We start from the raw sequence: 20,101 nt of genomic DNA on the forward strand, positions 1-20,101 counted from the left end.
ACACTGTAGAGTTCTCAGTTTTTTTGGTACTGTTTGTAGCCGTTTTAACATTTTTGTACCCAACACAGAAAGCAGTACCCGAGATTGGAGTGCCTCGTCCATTTAGGAAAGGTGAAGAATTAAGCTAGCATGCCTGATGTGACCACATTGATCAAAAGTTGATAGAATTTCCTGTCAGTTGGATTTGGATTCTTGTTGAGCTCTTGTTCCCAAGGGTGTGATTCTTTTATGATGGAAACTAATGATCTTGATGATATAGTTTGTTGAGTCAACAAATTAAATTATTTTCATCCTCTGTCTTCTGTTTGAAGTGAGTGGTATTTCTCATCCAGTATTACATTACATTAAATTACATAGGTTAATTGACCACTCCCCATAGGGGCTTTTCAGGGTCAACACCCACCCATCCCACCCAGGGGAGGACAACTACCACACAGTAACCTCGTGCGTGGGAAATTAACGTCTCCTACCCCTAACCCTGCAGGAGAAGGGGCCTACAGTTTATTCGTCCTTATCCGAGAAGACTAGAATATCTCCCCATTTCTTGATTATAGAAAGGTAGTAAATTCTCCTCACTTATTTTAAGACCATGAGTATTGGCCTGGTTGGGGCTCATACCCTGACCCTGTTTAAGACAAATATCGCTGATTTTCCTACCCTGTTTAAGACAGAATTCCGATTTTTGATACCCTGTTTAAGACATTTAATGTGCCTGGTATCAATGCCAAAATCAACGGAATTCAATATTAATTAAAATTAGAGCTTGTAAAAATTTTGCTGTTTATCTTCCAAGAAAAGATATCCTGTTTACGACAAAAATTGATAAAGCGATACCCTGATTAAGACAAAAAATGATAAAAACGATACCCTGTTTAAGACAAAAATCTCGTAAAACATACCCTGGCTGGCCGCACGTCCCCATTAAGCCCTTATAAGGGAGTACCCCCCCCCCCCACCCGGGCCGGAAGCATATGAATGGCTTTCCAGCTGATGAATTGCCATCCAACATATGAATTACTTTACAGCAGACAAGTGTCTAAAAGCAAAATCACTCTATCCAGTAGGTCTGGAATGCAATTAAAAATTCCAAGAATTTTGTATGATACTTAAAAAAATGCTGTCGGGAGATGAGAAAACCCGGAGCCCTACTCCATGGAGCACAGGCAGCCCAAGCTCACTACAAGAAATGCGGACGTGACTCCTCCCGTGTTGCGCAACGTTTTATATTTATAAAGGTTTGTATGGGATGTTATCAGTTTGTCTTAAAAGAGAGGAAAAAATGTCTCGTTTTGAAATAAAATGGGCTTACCTTATTGCCTTGTTGTTTTCTTTGTTGATTCCTAGCGTCTCAGGCCATTTTGAAGCGTTTTCGGCAAGTTAGCGCAATGGAGTTGGCGCTTGTTCGTTTTCGTAGTACGAAAACGAAGACCCTGCTAGGCCAAAAGAATTGCTTACTTCATAACGAGAATTTTCCAGCAGAAAAAGCTGAACGACCGTCAGAATCTATTTTAGCTACGAAATACAGTAGAAATCGATTATTTATTGACAGAACCCAAGAGTCATTTTTCCTGTACAGAACGCGTTCTCTGTTATTCTGTCACGCAATGCTAACTATAAATCAAAGGCGGCTAGCGTTCGAATTCTGCCTGCTGTTCCAAAATAATAATATGTGTTGTAAGTTTACCCGAGGAAACCCTCGAGAATATCAACACCAAACTGGCTCGTATAGCGAAACAGAAAAGACAAGACGGGCCGTACAATAATACGGGCAGTATATAGAAATGGGAAGAAACGCGTGAAGTGTAATGTGTTATATTACTAAGCGTTGTTACTGTTTAATGTGCGTTTAACTTGTAATTTCTACGGTTTTCTGTTTACAGGGTTTTCGTTTTCGTAATTCGTTTTCGTACTACGAAAACGAACACCGGGTCTTAGGTCTTAGGTCTTCGTTTTCGTAACTTAGAGCCCTAGTCACTTGTCCCCAAAAAAACTGGATTGTACCGAATTGTGACATTCGGAGAGCCGGTAAGCTCAAAATATTTTAGGATATGTACATCTAAACGATTTACCATGTTTATAAAATATTTTATTTGACCAATACATGACTTTTAGGGGTACTACGTTAAGGTACTCCATAGGGTACTCCATGGAGTAAGGCTCCGCGTTTTGTCATCTCCCGCTGCTGCCAACAACTAAATGACAATTGGGAATTATTCAGTATAAAAGTGAAATCACAGGTGACCTGAGTGAAGGCCAGGATACACACAAGATATGTTGTGGCAACAATTTGATGTTTTCGACACTTGGAATTTTCTGTGAAAATCTTTATTTCCTAACAGGACTTCCACAAATTCTATTTTCCCTCCAGTCCTGTTCAAGTTACTCGCAAAGAGACCTGAGTACTAGTACTGCCAGCGAAAACAACATGGCGGCAAGCGGGAATGTTGAAGTTGTTTGGAAGAATTTAATGAACTTCTTAATTCCCGAGTCTCCTCAAGTACCAGGTATCAATAACATAATGGTAGAATCCTTTTATTTTTCATTTAAGTAACTAATCGATACTGTTTCTGTTATAAACTCTAGACCCTTTGGAGCAGTTCACTCAAAACCCACTTGTGTCTGCTCGTTTGCGAGACTGGTTTTTGGGTAGGTGACAAATTATGTCAAGAAAGTTCGAGTATGCAGACTTTACTCTGTAGTTTTGCGAGATTTACAGATGAAAAATTTTATGTGATGTTTGTATGACCAATTGTTAACTTGCATCCGCGTTTCGCCTTTTCAGAAAAGTTCAAGAAAGATTTGAAGGATAAATTTCGATCACAATTTTGGTCCTATTTCCAAGAAGACAAAGAGGTAATCATGTTAAGGAATTTACCATCACCTCCTTGAATGAAGTTGAAGCTTAAAAGTCCAGGAATGAGGAACGTAGATATTCATTGGTGATCTGTTCTTTATGGGGTCCTGGACTCCTTTACAGATTATCCGTATGGCTATTTATATTAGTTTTGTTGTTATGTATTACTATTAATGCCATTAAATTGTAATAAATAAATAAATAAATAAAAAAATAAAGTATGACTGTACTTCTCCCAATTTCAACTTCTTATCCCAATAACATGCTATTTAACAATTATTCGCCAAAGGCGAGGTGAATATCGTGAATAATCCCCAAGACGAAGTCGAGGGGATGATTCGACAATATTCACCAAACCTCAGGCGATTAATTGTTTTAGTATAATTTCAGAGCTGAGCAACAGAGAAATTTCTAAAATCATAACATTTTAGTAACATTTATTAACATTTTATTTTAACATTTTATATAAGCCGCGTGGAGCGGTTTATATAGCTCATATGAGGAACCGCTCAACCAATCAGATTGCTGGAAACTCTTTGTTCAGCTCTGAAATTATACTAAAATTAAATACATATACATTTTGTATACAATCATGCACACGAATCAAAATTCCACAGCGTGATTGGTTATCACTTACCCGGTTTGAGCACTAATATGACAGTGTGTACATCATGCTTGTAATTTGAAAGTACACTTCATGTGTGTGTGTGATGTTTCTATGCATCTTTCTGATGTCCAGTTTCTTTCTCAAATTTTGTCACAGTTTTGATTAATTGGTGACAGGACTGTGAGTTGTTCCATTCCCTCTCTTATCATACTCTTGAATTAATACATATAACTCTCACTTCATTGATGTCTGATTTTTTTCAATCATTTGTCTAATTAAAGACAGAATTAAACTCCAGTCAGTCCTTTTACCTTAATTTATCAACTAGATGTTGGCTTCTTGAGACAACACCAGATTCTCCCAGCTGATTTACATTGAAATGCACAGCAGTTGTGTCAAGATTGAGGAATTTTCACGTTTGTGCTTAATTTTATTGATTTCATGAGACTTAGGTGTAATGTGTGAAGCTTGGCAGTTTTGAAGTTGAAAAATTGAAGGGTAAACATGGAGCCAAAATGCATAGCCCTAGTATAAGTTGAGACCTACAGTTACAGATGCCATGAGAAAAAGGGATTGGGTCATCTTATGGGAAGTGATAAAAAATTTTGTTATGGTTATTTTGATACTCACAGGTTGAAGCAAAAGAATTAAACACCTTGCTATGTGCAGTGGGAGATCTCTGTGGAGGAATATCAGCATACAGGCCATTTGTGGATCTCCTTCAATCTTTGACAGGATCACTTCCATTGGGGTATGTCATCAGGGTACAATGTAAGGCAACTTATGCAATTTAAGGGTAACAGAGGTCAGGAGATTATTCAGTTTGGTGATCAGTGATTAATCTTTTATACCCTAACATCAGTATGCATATTCGTCTTGCTGTTCTCCATTGATTTCCTATGGTATCAATGAGAAGAATTTGTTTACCAATCAAGGGTTTCTTTAACTGGTGATCATTTGCCTTTTTTCTGTGAGCTTAACATTTGATTTATGGGTAATATAATAGGGAGAGATTAGATGCTAGTCACTTTTACGCCTGGTTCAGATACTGATCTTAGCGGAACCAAATTCCTTGAATTAAATACATGAAAAGATCGGCATCTGAATCACTGCCTCCCAGTTAGCTCAAGGGATAGAGTACTGGACTGTTGTGCAGGAGGTCGAGGGTTCAAGCCCTGGCCGGACCAACACTCGAGGTCTTAAAACAAGTGAGAAGAATATGCTACCTTTCTATATCAAGAAATGGTTAGATACTCTAGTCTTCTCGGATGGGACGAATAAATGGAGGTCCCGTCTCCTGCAGGGTTAGGGGTAGGAGACGTTAATTTCCCATGCACGAGATTTGTGATGGATGTTCTTCCCTGGGGTGGTTGCTGGGTGGGAGTTGGCCCTGAAAAACCCCCATGGGGAGTGGTCGATTAACATATGTATGTATGTATGTAATTTGGAACAGCTCTTTTAATTTGGAACGGCTCACCCATTCTTCCCACCTGGCTTGGCTGAGAATTTCACCTTTGGAACACCTTTGGAATGGCTTTAATTCAGACACTGTACTTTTCATGTGCTGATCCTAATGGATAAATTGTTATAATGTATTTTGCAAGCAGTTTGACTGGTTTTTAATGGAACTGTATTTGGAACGGCCAAAAAGAACTGCATCTGAATCAACAGGTGTACTTTTGTTACTTTGGGTCAGTCCAAATTCGAATTGAGTTTGGCTCATGAAAAGTTTGGTATCTGAACCAGGCCTTAGAGGTCACAGGGTTAGTAGAAATTGGGATGGTAAGTTTAGTTGGTTTTAATTATTATTTTCCAGTGATCTCAATCTGCAGTTTGAAAGACTTGTGAGAGCTATTATCTTTTGTGATATACCTGAGCATTTCAGAGGCATTGTACATGCATCTTACACACAAGCATTTCAAGCATACCAAGTCAAAAGTAGAAAAGATAGTAAAATGGACACATCAGGTATGGCACAAACTACATATGAAGCCTTCATATACAAGCTTGTAATTGAAGTGTTGCTATGTAGGCCAATTTCATGCATGGCATATTGTTATTTTACAAGTGAAAAAATCTATTACAATATCATTGGACTATATGGGGAATTCATCCATCAGAATTTAAAGTTCCAAGCATAAGTTAAGGTTATACTTAAATCTGACAGTTCTATAAAATGGTATAATGGCAGTGTTTGCACACGAGATTGATTGACATGAATATCTTCCTTAGTGGGAAGTAAATGATTTATTGATGAATACAGAGGAAGCCAATTGTACTCTTGCAGTTACTTTAATATAATATAACTAATAAAGTTCTAAAAAATCTGAAAGTATACATATAAGGATGCCTTTGTTCAGTTTAAGGATGATGACCTTATTCAGTTTAAAGGGGAACTGAAGCCTAAATTTCAATAATTAATTTTTTAAATTGGAGCTTATAGCTCAATTATCACTGTTTGAATGGTTTTTTAGTCTTTTGGCCCAACTTGGCCTTAAAAAAATATTTTTATACTATATTTTGAGCTCATAGTATGGTAGCTCAGAACAGCAATGTCAGTGGTTATTTTAGCTCGCTATTATGTCACTGGTGGGAAAGAAAGATAATAATCCCATATTCTTCCTTCAGAACTTCTGTGTGGTCGTGAAGTTATTGAAGTTCTGTGGCTTGTGATGGTTATCAAATTCAAAAATGAAATATAATAGGAGGCCTTCTCAAGTCAGTTCCCCACCCTGACGTCATATTCGACCGCTGCTAACTGTTTCTGAGTGTACAGTCTTACAGCTGCAAGAGCAGGGAAAAGGCAAATTCAAATCAGATTTTCTTGTAAAAGAACAAGACGTGAACAAAATTAACCACCAAGACTTTATCTTAAATTCCTCTAAAGCCCACTAGAAATGAATGCATATAAAATACCAATTTGAGGCTTCAGTTCCCCAACAGGTGTATTGCTACACCTTCTCGATTTGGTTAATGTTGTACCAGTCCTTCAAGTGTTTTTCAGTTCAGATAGGATGCTCTTGTTCAGTTTAAAGATGCTCTTTTTCAGATTAAACATGCTTTTGTTCAGTCTAAGGATGTTCTTCAGTTTAAGGATGCTCTTGTTCAGTTTAAGTGAATAGGAGTATTGTTCCAACCTCTAGATGAGAGGTTATTCCATTGCAGTTTGCTCACCTGCATTTCATCAGGTCTCCATGACTATTTGCTTACATGGAGCTCATCCTTTTCCTAAGAACACCAGATCAGACCAGGATCTGCCTGAGCATGAACCTGATTTGGATTACAACATGTTAACCACAAGTCTACAATGTCTATTATAAAGTGGTGGTGACTGAAGAATAATGTGATTCATTTAAAGGGTTAAATGTCAGGAAGGACTGTGCAACTAAATTTTTTGTGTCGTTTTTAACTGACAGGTGCATCGTCACCAGGTGCTGATGGTGAAGATGAAGATGATGATGTGGAATCACTGACTTGCTCGGGTTGTTCTAAAGACAAGGACTGTTGTCACTGTGAAGGCATGATTGAAGGATTTTCACAACTCAACAGGCAGCTTAATGTACTTGGACTAATGAATAAAGTTGCTGAACCAGCTTTCCTATCAGTCATTCACAGGGAGGTAAAATGTTTTTTAAAAGTAATACAATGTATACAATTTTATTTGTACACACTCACCATATTTTGAAATTCATGAAACTAAGTGCAGAAATTTTTTTTTTTTTGAGAAATTTTAATACATCGTTTATGTGAATGGTGACAAATCTGATCGAACCAATATGCATGCTGACACATCACCAACGCACACTTGGTTCTTGATCAAAGCATTTGCTGACATTACCTAACAACTTGCAGATGTATTGGTCAGCTCTACCCCTACATCTATCTTCTCAACAACTGTCATGTAAGAACTAAATAAGTGAACTTGGCCCAAGAGTCACTCAAGTCTGACAAGCAATGTATCAGTAACATGCAATAGAGGCACTGGCCAACAGTTAGCTAATTAATGTGTTGCAAAACATACACATTGGAATTTGTTTGGATATATACTCATCATTCATTTTAAAGTCAGTCGGGAAGGGAAATATGAAAATAGATTTTTTGGTAAAAAAGTGCCATTTTTTGTATTCATAACATCTTGAGGTGTTTTTTAATAAGCCACTGCTTCCCAGATATAATTACTGAGTATTATTCTTTGAAACAAAAACAGGTACGACAAAGAGTACATTAACTGCTCAATGCACATTTTCCTGTAAAATTTGAATCCTGGGTGAATAGTTTTTATTTTCACCTATTAGGCTGATTCTCATTTTCCTTTGTCTCTCAACCAGTATTGTTTATGATCAGCATTGGGAGACAAGGGAAGTTGTGAAACAATGTAATTTGCAGATTTGTTTTTGCTTGAGATAAATTGAATTGCAGGATTTATTATCTACCCCTGCATTATTATGGATCATCTTAAGTTATTTACTCTGAGGATCACTTTTCTACCAGGCATTCCTTGGAATGTTAATTCTGAGAACTTTGTGTCACCTGTCAGCTTGACAGTGTAATGTCTCATTTTAAAGGGTGGAATTACTTATTTGTCCCTCCTGGACAAGAAAGGGTTGACTAAGCATTACATGTCTTCAAGCCTCTTAATATGATCAAATGCAAAAACAAAAATAACCTGTCACATTATGTTGTTAACAGGTACTTGTAATCATTTTGAAATTCCAGAGATATTCATTTCTTTCATTCAGATTCAAAGAAAAATTGAAGAAAAGTGTAAAGGCGAATTTGAGTCATCCTTTTTGTCTTCCTTGTTACACTGGGTTGATACAGAACTGTGGGGCTGGCTCTCGTTAATTTTTCAAACTCAAGGTATGTGTGTCCAGAGACCTCTGACTGCCAACTCACATATACTTAGCACTCCAAGTTACAACCAATTGTCTTTTTCTTGGGTAATTGGTGTGTTTAAAATTAACTGGTGATTACAAAGAAGAAAACTCAACTTATTCTTTAAAAATTAGAAATACTTAGTATATTTTCATTAAGTACCAGTAGTTTCCTTTCCAAGAGGTTAAAGGCAAAGCAGATCTGAAACAGCAGTGGACAGAACTAATTTATAAACCAGTGCAACAAGGTCTAGTTTACTTTTTTCTTATAATTCTTCTATACTTGTTGAATGTAGTGATGTGTATTTCTTAAGTTTATTTTAACACAACACAACACAAATTTTGCTGTAGCTGTATATGGCAGCAGTTATTAGCAACTGTTCTTGACCAGCCATACCAATGACCGAATTAATGGCTCCTTCCATTCAACCAATTGCCAAAAGCCATCGTTGAAATGAGTGTTTGAAGGGTAATCATGGAAATGAATCAATGACAAGTACCCTGTAGACTATTTAAAACTGAATTTAATTTGAAAATTTTGCAGCAAGTGCTTATCCTAAGAGAAGCAAAGAAGAGTTATTCAAGGATGCAGTAATGCATACAGACACATCACTTGATATGTGGAAACCCAAACTGAAGTACTTTATGTACAAGTCATTTGCTGACCTAAGGTAAGTATAACTTGCGGTTCAAGGCACATTTCTAGCTAATTATCCCAAATTATAAATCATGGAGCACTTTACATCCAGTGGTTGTTAGAAAAAAGTACAGATGTACAGTCATTTAGCAGCTTCACCTAAATTTTATGGTCATATAGAAACTTTAAAACCATTTTTGAGGAGATATTGGTTTTCTATGAATAATCAAAAGTACTGGTCTTAACAAAAAAGTGCTTGAAGCAAAAGAAATTGTGTCTTGTTTTCCTTTCAGAATCAGTGAATTGTTCACCATAATAGTGGAATATCCTGACTCTCTCCCTGCAATTAAAGATCTAAAGGTACATTTAGTCCAGATTGTACTAACTAAAGGCGAGTCACACATTGTGCCTATCCAAGAGACAGGATTGTGTCAGAAGGCTATTTTGTTGTTGCCTGTGTCCAATTAGCCATTTAGAAAACTTTGCATTGGAGTGCATTATAGGGTGAATGGATGGGTGAAAAACTTCTCCTGTTACATCAACTCACTAATCAATATTTGAAGGTACTCTGGATTTAGTACACTGGTATGTAGAAAGTAGCTATTATAGCGCCCGCTTTTGTATTACATCATACTGCAAATATTTTATTCATCTACTTGTATGCTATATAATTACTCAAGTTCAGTTACTCATTGATTGAAGATGGCGTAAGCATGCCGAAACATGTCTCTCAAAAAAGTTGTCTATTTTTTACAATAGCTATAAAGATATCGTAAACCAATCATAGCTCTTTCCATTTTATTTCAGTCATGTTTAGAAGTTACTGACCAAAGAAAAGAGCTCATAGCATCCCTCAGATCTGCGTAAGTAACCCACATCTAATCACCAAGTATAACTTTGCTTCATATCATACAACACCTTTTACTGAGTGTGCAAGCAAAGGTTATTGATTGTAAGCTTCAAATGCAGGTTTCACTGTTCTAATGATACTGCAGGTTTGAGAGACGTTTACTTCATCCTGGTGCCAACACATCAGACATTCTAACTCAGTATGTGTCAGCCATCAGAGCTCTCCATGTGCTTGATCCATCTGGAGTGATTCTAGAACAGGTCTGTTTACCTGTCAGGCAATATCTCAGGTACAAGGCTACAAAAACAATAAAAGCATTTTTGCAATCTAATTTACTGATAACATATGTTACAAAAGAAAATAGTAAAGTTGTGTTTCTAGTAGACGTGTATGCAATGGACAGAGTGTGTGAATACTGTTGAAGGAAGTACTGTCACCATGAAATCAGTTTCTTAATCTCTGATCATGTCTGCACCAGTTCCTTCTGTCTTCTCTTGCACATCAGTTATAATTTTCTGTTTTCAAATGTTTTTGGTACATAATTAAAAAGGCAATTGGAAACATTCTGCAATCCCATACTTCTCATCCTGGTTACTGAGATCTCAGTAGAACATTAGAAATTTTTCCCCAAGACCAGATGAAAACATTTACAAATGATTCAGTAATTAGGTGAGATCTCAAAGGCCCTTGGGCAACTTAAGTTGTTATTGCAAAGATCAAATTCAGAAACAAGCTCATCATTTTTAAATGATATATCAAACAATTTCCGAGATGGAGAGGAGCACATGTAAACAACAGACAAAATGACTCATGAAAAAGCTATAATAATAATTATAATCAAAGGCCTCATGAGCCTTCTTTATCGTTGTCAGAACTCGTGAGGATACTGTACGCTGTATTGTGACAAGTTTGACAGATGACAGTAGCACAGAACTTGCAGAGGTGAGTCAAATATAATTTTAATGTAGTACCTTATTAAACAAGCTACCCAGATAAAGTCTTAGACCTTTGTTTTATAGAATTGTATTTTTGGTGGTTCAATTGTGCTCTTGTTATCTCATAGCAGATGAAAGAGTTCTTATCATATATGTATATATATATATATATATCTTATTAACCAAGTGCGAGGGCTGTACTGGGAGAATATCGGCCTGAGTTCTTGACAATATGGACCAAGTGCAGCAAGGTGCGTACAAAAAAGACCGAGGGCCGATATTCTTCTAGTACGGTCCCGAGCAAGCTTGGTTGATAAGAGATTTATTATACACTGAAGTTCAAAGGGACACAAGTGCGGTATCATTCGGGACAGTGCCTAGTCCAATACTGAGAGAATATTGACCGGCAATAGAGCCTTTTGATTGCTTTATTTTAGTTATTGGCCCTCTGACTGCCCGAGTCGTGTAATAAAGTAGGTTAATGTTGCCCTCAACAGGTAACTTGTTTCTTTTGTCTACTCAGGAACTAATGCGAGGAGATCCACGCACCGTTGATGATTTCGGTGCTTCTGATAGTGAGGATGATGATGTTAAGTGGATGCCAGCCCCAAGTGATGCTGATCCAGGTAGTTTACAATTAAATTTTATCAATGAGTTCTATATTTTCTGTAAGCCATGACTCAAAACCTTTTTGTAAATCAAACATATGTAATTGCCTGAAACATGACCAAAATGAAAATCCTCTAAAAGTGAAACTCTTAGAAACTTCCATTTATTTTAGCACCTGTTAAAGAAGTGCATGTCACTTTGCCCACTGATGAATTTAAAATGTTTCTGAGTCTGTGCTAAAACGACGCAACCTTAAGTTTAGGTAATAAATTTCCCCTTTATTTGCCTTTTCTCAGATAAAATATTAAGTAGCAGAAAAGCACCAGACATTATCAGGTGAGTCAAATTCAAGTTCTTTTTTTTTATTGATATTACTCTAAAATCAGTCCATTATTTCTCTTACTACACTGCTTCATAATCATGGATGTGTTTTCATTTCACTAGTTATTTAGATTTCCATAATTGTCATAAACAGGGTTGTTTTGGCTTTTATACAAGAAATTAGGCAAACCTTCTTCATTTCAAATTCCATTTCATCTTGATTTTTGTTGATATCCAATTTTTCAACTGGTTTGAAAAAGTTAAAACTAAATTTTTTCCAAGCTCTGGTGCAGTTCCCATTATCTCATACAGCTCTCACAGTATCTGCTTACTCTTTACAGGTAATAATGATCTCCAGAAAAAACATTTTAAATTCTCTGACAAAGTATTTCTCAAAGCTTGCTGAGAAAATAATTTTTGATCAGGGTAACCATCTCATACCAAGGGTAGTAGTTGTCTTAGAAGTGAAGTATTACAAAGGGTAAAAATTGACTCTTCTTTTACCTTGTTCTAATGTCTGCTGTTACAGCATGCTTGTCAACATTTATGGCAGTAAAGACCTGTTTGTGTCTGAGTATCGCACACTCTTGGCTGATCGTATTCTCTCAACTTTTAATTATGACACAGAAAAAGAGGTTAGTAGAGGCATGCTTACTGAGCTTGACCAAGAAAGGGTCTGTAGAGTCTAAGAGGCCAGTAATCTGAAACTTTGTCAGAATCTACATATTAAGGTTATAATTCAAAAGAAATCTTTAAGACCTGGTTTTCAAACAAGCAAAAATATACATAACCATCATAGAAAATGGAGTCTTTTGTCACAAAGTGTTTTTTTTTTTTTTTACAGTTTTTCTCTTTTATTGTTTCTACTTTATTTTAAATTTATTTGATTAATTTTTTTTTTGTTACAGCTTCGTTATTTGGAGCTATTAAAGCTCCGCTTTGGTGAATCACACTTGCACTTCTGTGAGATTATGTTGAAAGATGTGGCAGACTCAAGAAGAATTAATTCTCATATTCAGGCATCAGCCGAAAATATTGATAATAAAAAGGTATTTTGGGAATAACCTACTTATAACTCGTAACCCCCAAGATCTCATTTTAAATTCTCCCCCCCCCCCCCTCTTCAGTTCCTCAGATTTCTTTGTAAATTAGTTCAGAGAATTTGGTGTAAGATAAAGATAACAACATCTTGATAATTTTGGTATCTTTATTACTTGTCTGCGTGTATGGATGTTAATCATTAATGGGGAGAATTGACAAGTTCATCACTTCAAGGGTTTAAGGGTTAGAAGATAAATCCATGTTGCTGAGGGCTTTTTAGTAATAGATGACAGATTATGTCAAAATGTGGTAAGGTAAAAGACATGGCCTCTGAGGCTAAGCTGAGTGTGTCACTGATGCTATTACCTCTTTGTGATAACTTCTGTGGTTTTAATGCACAGACCTACTGACACTGTAAATAAGAACTAATCAACATGGGTAGATAATTCAGCTTGTTACATATTAATGAGATTTGTTTGGTCCAAGTTCTGAGCTGACACACAGGAGTGATTATTATGTCATATTTCATCTAACAATTTTAATATTTTAGACTCGCAACTACCTGGGAAATAATATTGAAAATCTTTCAGTTATCAAATTGGGGATGTTTCTGTGATATTAAGCCAAATTATCTGCACTAGCCAATAGACAGAGATTCACTCATAAGTTGCGTGAATTTGTACTCAGGTCAAGGGAGTGACAGGGTTAATAGGTGTTTGGTCAATGTTTTAGGCAAATACCATTCCCTTAACATCCATGGTTTTATCTGCTGTATTTTGGCCTGCATTTCGGGAAGAGAAACTCAAAGTTCCTGAGGAAGTGCAAAGGTATTCTTAAAAAAATTATCTCAGAGTCCTCAATTTGTAGATATTAGTGTTGATTATTAATAACTAATTAAGTTATTACGTTCCTTTATCATTTAAGTACACAACTTGTGCATTGTTGATTATGTAAACTGTCATAAATCTGTTAGATAAGGCAATATTGTGCACCCTATACAAAGGATCATCTGTGTTACATTCATCATTCCAAGATATCTGCAATTGTCTTAAAGACGAAGGCACGCTATATAAGGAAGTCTTCCCTGGGAAGACCTAGGCTCATTTGTCACTCACCGTTGACGTGTGCGGGTCAAATTTAAATGCTGGTAGACAAACAAAAGGAGGTAATGAGATATCTATTGTTTACTTCCACAAGCATGGTGGCATGAGGTAACGTGCGAACCACCTACTTCGATCTCAAATTTACCGCCACAAATAAAGACAGTTTCCATTGGAGAAAGGCAATACAAATCTCAAAAATTCTTGTATTGTGATGAAGACATAAAACAATTTTGAGGAATGCGCCCGCTGTTCACTGCTTTGGAGAAGCTGTAGCTCAAGCTGACTTGACTTTAAGAGTTCTACATCACACGACGATTGATTGACAAATGGTCCAGTGGAACCTAAGGCTCCTTTATAGCGCGCCTTCATGTTTAAGTGTCCTTAGTAGTGCATCAGGAAGATGGTCAATAGATTATGAGAGGCTTCAAATTCACTGATTGCAAGTTTGACGAGGGTAATTAGAGGAAACAGAAACAATCAAAGTTCCTTGTTGCTCAGTGGCAGAACATCCTACTTGTAAAATATGAAATGAACAGTGAAACTTTGGGAAAATTGATTGTATACTGTTTCTTACATCTCATGAAAAGTACCTTTTTCATATCAGTGCCATGGATGAGTTTACTCGTGGATTTGAGGCCCTGAAAGGCATGCGAACATTAAGATGGAAACCTCATTTGGGTCTAGTTGAGGTTGAAGTTGAACTGGCTGATCGCACTCTGTCTTTGTCTGTCACACCAACTCAGGCCACTGCAATTATGCATTTTCAAGAAAAAGGTGTGTCTTAGGAAACTTATGTAGCTGAGCAGAGCTAAGCTATTGACAGAAAAATATTGGACCAAGTAACTAAAGCTTTTTTTCCAAGAAGCAAATGTCATCATGAACAGGTTACACTTAAAAAATTTCTTTGGTAGAAAACCAACATCAAGTGAGGATGATAGCAGGACTCCATTCATAAAAGTACTTGTCTTAAGGACAGATGTAAATAATCATCTCACCTGAATTTTTTTATTAAGTCGTTTCTTCAACCACCACTTATCTTTGTTGAGTTACTAGTATCTTTGACTTGCGTAAAGAGTATTTTACCCCTCAGTTTATTATTTCACCTAAATTTTAAGATGCAGAACTAATGAAGCTGGGCTTGTCCAAAGCTTCTACTGGAAGGGTACAAAAAAGTTGTGGTGAGATCATAATTTATCATCCCTCCAATAAGAAACATAAATGAATAATTAGATAAATAAAGTTCCTTCCTTACAGTCGTTCAGCCATGTCAAATATCAGCTGGTAAAGGTCACAATAAAGTGCTGCTTTAACATGTTGACTCTTGCAGAACGCTGGACTGTGGAAGAGCTTAGTGGCATAATGCATGTTCCTCCTGGTCTCCTGAGAAGGCGTTTAGGATTTTGGGTCAGTCAGGGTGTTCTGAAAGAGGAGTCTACAGACACGTTTATAGTTATGGAAAAGCAAAAAGGACAACAACGAGCTACAGGTTAAGTTGATCACTTGCACTAACACTGATATTAAAAGCAAAAGAACTAGCTAGTCTAATAGTAATATTTCAATAATTAGGTGGCACCTCATGCACATTTTTCTAACCAAAAGAAAAGAAACAGGTTACCAGTAATGAGTGACCATTGAAGCTTTTGTATTTGCCTGTTAAGGTATACTTGTTACATGTACATTTCGATGTTGCTTGCAAATAACGACATCACCACTATCATAATGACTTCAAGTGCTTTATTCAGATTGTTTGAAAATTTGATTCACCTTTGAGAATGGCCAGTAGACTAATGTAATTTTAGAGGGGCTGTGAGAACTTCAAACTTTGTCATATGTGATGTGTTTTGTACAAAATAATTTAATTAGAATGTTGTGGCAGCTTGAGATTTTCATTGTGATTTACATTGTTCTCAAGTTTCCAGCTGTTCACCTTTGTATTCTGTCAGGTTAAAATTTTTTTACCACCTTGTGGATGTGACACAGCTAAATTCTACTTTATTCATTTACTGTATCTAAAAGAGATTTTGGAATGGAAAAAATACAAGTTCTAAGTTGCAAAAACTTTTACTTGTGTCTGCAGAAGTTGTCATGGATGCAGAAATAGAATCCGTGATGGCTTCTTCACAAGATCAAAGAGAGGAGGAATTGCAGGTATTAAATCAGTGCAAACATTTGTCAGTTGTTAAAAAAAAAAAGAAAATGAAAAACTAACGCTTTTTCATGGTTTAATTGTACCTGCTTGTCGATCACCAAATATTTACACAATTCAAAACCAAGATCAGCAGGAGGAAAACCAGCTCACTATTTTACAAGCTTGGTTTAGGGGTTGAACTTTGGTTGCCACAGAAACAAATCCAGCCCTGCCTCCACATAAGTTGTTTTTTTAATTTAAATTTCAACTTTGTTGAGGTTTTTTTTTTTTTTTTACCTTAAGGTATTTTGGTCTTACATTGTTGGTATGCTGACCAATCTGGAAAGTCTGCCATTGGACAGAATACATTCCATGTTGCGGATGTTTGCAATGCAAGGACCCTCATCTAGCCAGTGCAGTGTGGATGACTTGAGGAGGTTCCTAGATCGCAAAGTTAAAGACCAAGAGCTGCAGTTTGTGAATGGATTTTACAGGTTACCCAAGTCAGGCAGATAACAGCGAATGTCATGACAAACAAAGAAAGGAATTGGTAACCTTTGGTATACCAGCGATCACAATATAGCTGAGGAGTCAAAGCTAAATAAAAATGGTACAACATCACCATTCATGCTCTAATATTTTAGCAGTTGGCACAATTCCCTGTTGGGATGCTTGGTGTGAAAGGTTTCCATCAAAAAACTTACAGTTGTGTCCATCATGAATGCATTTAGCTTGCATGAAGGAAGTGCTACGGAAGGGAAAATTCACAAATTCCAATAAACTTTTATGACTTTACAAGCACAGATCAGGGCACTGCCAAGGAAATCCTCTCTCATACTCTTTCTGCTGAAGAAATAAGGATCCAAAATGTGCCTGGATACCTTCCAGCACTTTTCAGTATCATGCTCAGGTTCAAAAAATGCTTTACTTGTGATGGTTTTCTCTAAACTAAAAGTTAAGAATTTTGAAAGAGTACTCAGAATAAAGAAGCAACCGAAAGAAATGAAAGAATTGTCTAAAGTTCAACAAAAAGACTACTCTTTCTTAAAACAGTTAACTATTGATGAGTAGCACGGTCACGCCACCATTACAAGGTCCGAAAATTATATTTACCCATATCTTCGCGAAAAATGTATGAACGCCCCTCAAACTTTACAGATAAACTGAGTAATAGTTCTTGTTTGATATGAAATCAATAACAAAATTCAAGCGATAAGTTTAGAACACGAATTAAAGTCAATTGTTTACAAAAAGCACGACATTTTGAGTGTAACGCGTAACATCGAATTTGCATACCAAGAGTAAAAACGTAATTTTTGTCCCTCAAAACGAATAAAAGCTTAAAATTTTATTATGCCTAATTACTGTATATAATACAAATAGACTTTTCACAAAATTTCATTGCTCTGTGCTTTTTATTGAGGAAGTAATAAGTACAAACTACAATATAAGTTCTTGTGTGTTGTCCTGTAACGCTGGATTATAAACAGACTTCACAGTTTACAGAATTCAGGCTTTTGGCGACCAGATTAACCTAAAAACAATAATAATTACATCTGAGAAAAGTTCATTCATTTTGCTTTAAGGCTCTGTGCAAGATAATAGCAAATCATGAAATGCTGGGAAAAATATAGCGATTTTGCATATCGGAAACAAATTTGTAACGAGTTTTGATTGCATAAATTCAACCATTACTTACCTATTTCGAAGCCGATAAATCAGCGTAGAGTAGTCCATCACCATATAGAGAACGACCAAATCAAAGTTCATTCTATCAGACTTCTAGATTCGTAAGAATTTACGAGCTTATATGAATTTTCGCCGAAGAAATGGTACAAAGAATGAATCGAAACATATTTTCTGCCTAATGTGTTGTTTATAGACGCTTTGCGATCATATTACATATTCAATTCGGACCAGAAACACTACAAGCCGCTCTCAAAATCGACCCAAATCATGGTCACAACGTACAAGAAACGACGAAGGCCAGCCTGTGCAGCCTTGCCTGATATGTTTGGGGGGGGGGGATACGGATATTTTCAGGGTTTAAACAATAAAAGCACGTGGTATATTTAGCCGCGTGTCGACTAGCGTTACACTCGATTTCTCAATCACAATAATAGCAGCGTGCTTCAAAAATTAATCAAGCGATTCCGACAAATTATGGAAACAAAACCCCAATCAAGTGCTGAAAAGATGAAAAGATGGAGAGAACAAAAGGCAGAGAGAAAGAAAGCTACTGATAAAAGATACTACGAGAAAAAACGCCAACAGAAAATAGCCAAGGTGCGTGACAGCCGAGGTCAGAAAACTCACCGGCCGAACACTAGGGCACAAAACCTGAAAGCTGTTACGAAGAAACGAAAAAGGGAAGAAACATCAGCAGAAGAAGAAAGAAGACAAAAAATCAGAGAGCAAACTCGAAAACGAGTACAAAATTTACGTGAAAAACGGCGAGCTGAATTGAGAGAAGCACATGAAGAGCATGCTACAAATGCCGCGGAGTATACGTGTTCAACCCCGCCTTCTAGTTCCGCTTTCCAAAACAGGATGGCAAAAGCCCGCGCCCTAAAGAAAACAACTCAAGTTCTGCCAAAAACACCACAGAAGAAAGCAGAACTTGTAGAAACAATATCCTCAAGTCCGCGCACTAAAAAGATTTTAGAAAAAAAAGGATTCATCAAAACACCAGAAGAAGCCAAGGAGACGACGGCATTACGCGCCCTTGCAGCAGATATCACCGAAGGTGTTCAGCAACTAAAGAAGAGTGGCTCAAAAGACAACAGAGCCGCTTATAGTGCCTTTAAAAGTCTTGCATTTGGAGAAAATGTATCCAAATGTCGAGCAAAAAAATCGCTCTCAAAGCTTGTGAAAGTTGGCCAAAAAAGTGTGCGCAATGCTGTGAAGGAAAGGGCAAAAATATTGGCTGGGGAGAGAAAGAGTTGGCTATATACAAAAAGACGAGTCCGGCGTGATGCCCTTTCGGAAGAAGATGGGAAGAAAATTTTTAGCTACTGGACGTACACAGCTAGTCGACCAACTGGAGACAAGAAAGATCTTGCTAAGCAACGTATTGGGAAGCAGGAATATGTCCATCACGCCAAACATGTTTTGGAAAAAACACAGACTGAGGCATTTCTTGAGTTTCAGGAGTTGCATCCAGAAGTCAAAGTAAAGCAGTGGAAATTTGAAAGTCTTAAGCCATTTTTTGTAAGACAAGCAAAGGAGAGGGATAGAAGATCATGCCTTTGCAGAAAGCATGTAGAAACACAAATTGCCATGGTATATGCGGCCACTGTGCGCCATATTTGTGGAGACCTTCCTGTGAAGCGGAGAGCCCGGAAACCTGTATATAAGCTTCCTTTATTGGAAAATGAAGAAATAATCGCTTCACTTTAAGCAAAAATAACCTTAATTCAACTGTTTTCTAGTACACAATTAAGTTTATCATGATTTCACAACAAAATATTGAATTGTAATGATTTTGACACGCCCGCAATGCATTATGGGTAAACCAGAAAATCGCAATAAATACTTAAATAATGTAAATAATATCAATTTTTGAAATAATATGTGCAATGTACATAGATACACATTATTTCATTGAGTAATAGATGAGATATAAAGACAATGATATTTTTTGGCTGTGTTACACTAAATGGACAGGTGATTGTGCTACTCATCTATTATTTTATTAGTCATTGTATAGTTACATCACTCAAAATTACATTTTAATGGAACTTAAAAAGGTTGAACTCATACAATCACACAGTTCCAAGAGTGAAATCTTCATCCCATTCTATTTACACCACCTTTCTATAGCACAAACTTTCTCTTTACTTTCTACATCACACACATTATTGCTTCTGTTAAAAAATTATTCAAAACTTACTATGGAGAATCTCTCTTCTTTGTTTCTTTCCATTCTACAACCCTTCAAATTCTAATTAAATGTCAACCCCTTGAAGTGACTAACATGTAACTCTCAGTAATATCCATACATTATCCAGCAAACAGGTCAGGAGAATACTCAAATTAACTTATCAGCAAGAAGTTTTCATCCTGATCTAACACCAAATTCTTGTAACCAATTTACAAGGAAATGTGCAGCTGCTAAAGAAGAGAGTTGACAATTAGATCTT

At 36.6% G+C, this 20,101-nt stretch overlaps 1 protein-coding gene across 1 annotated transcript; it reads left to right on the forward strand.

Moving 5' to 3' along the window:
• The first annotated feature begins 2,360 nt into the window (after positions 1–2,360).
• LOC111320776 (anaphase-promoting complex subunit 2) lies at positions 2,361–17,310 on the forward strand. The gene is made up of 21 exons (XM_022923476.2): positions 2,361–2,504; positions 2,584–2,646; positions 2,783–2,853; positions 4,094–4,212; positions 5,278–5,429; positions 6,878–7,080; positions 8,201–8,321; positions 8,880–9,006; positions 9,266–9,332; positions 9,780–9,835; positions 9,968–10,111; positions 10,695–10,764; positions 11,281–11,383; positions 11,663–11,702; positions 12,217–12,322; positions 12,596–12,736; positions 13,461–13,555; positions 14,436–14,605; positions 15,159–15,317; positions 15,909–15,979; positions 16,263–17,310. The coding sequence occupies exons 1-21, from the start codon at positions 2,426–2,428 to the stop codon at positions 16,473–16,475; spliced, it is 2,370 nt and encodes a 789-aa protein (XP_022779211.1). The 5' UTR covers positions 2,361–2,425; the 3' UTR covers positions 16,476–17,310.
• Positions 17,311–20,101: the final 2,791 nt, after the last annotated feature.

The sequence above is a fragment of the Stylophora pistillata genome, chromosome 4 (genome assembly GCF_964205215.1).
Source record: "Stylophora pistillata chromosome 4, jaStyPist1.2, whole genome shotgun sequence".
Taxonomy (NCBI): domain Eukaryota; kingdom Metazoa; phylum Cnidaria; class Anthozoa; order Scleractinia; family Pocilloporidae; genus Stylophora; species Stylophora pistillata.

Bases quoted from the DNA above. Each gene is read 5' to 3' on its own strand.
- LOC111320776 (XM_022923476.2), top strand. From the start codon at position 2,426: ATGGCGGCAAGCGGGAATGTTGAAGTTGTTTGGAAGAATTTAATGAAC. The intron at 4,213-5,277 runs GTATGTCATCAG...ATTATTTTCCAG, and splicing joins ACAGGATCACTTCCATTGGG to TGATCTCAATCTGCAGTTTG. The intron at 11,384-11,662 runs GTAGTTTACAAT...GCCTTTTCTCAG, and splicing joins CCCAAGTGATGCTGATCCAG to ATAAAATATTAAGTAGCAGA.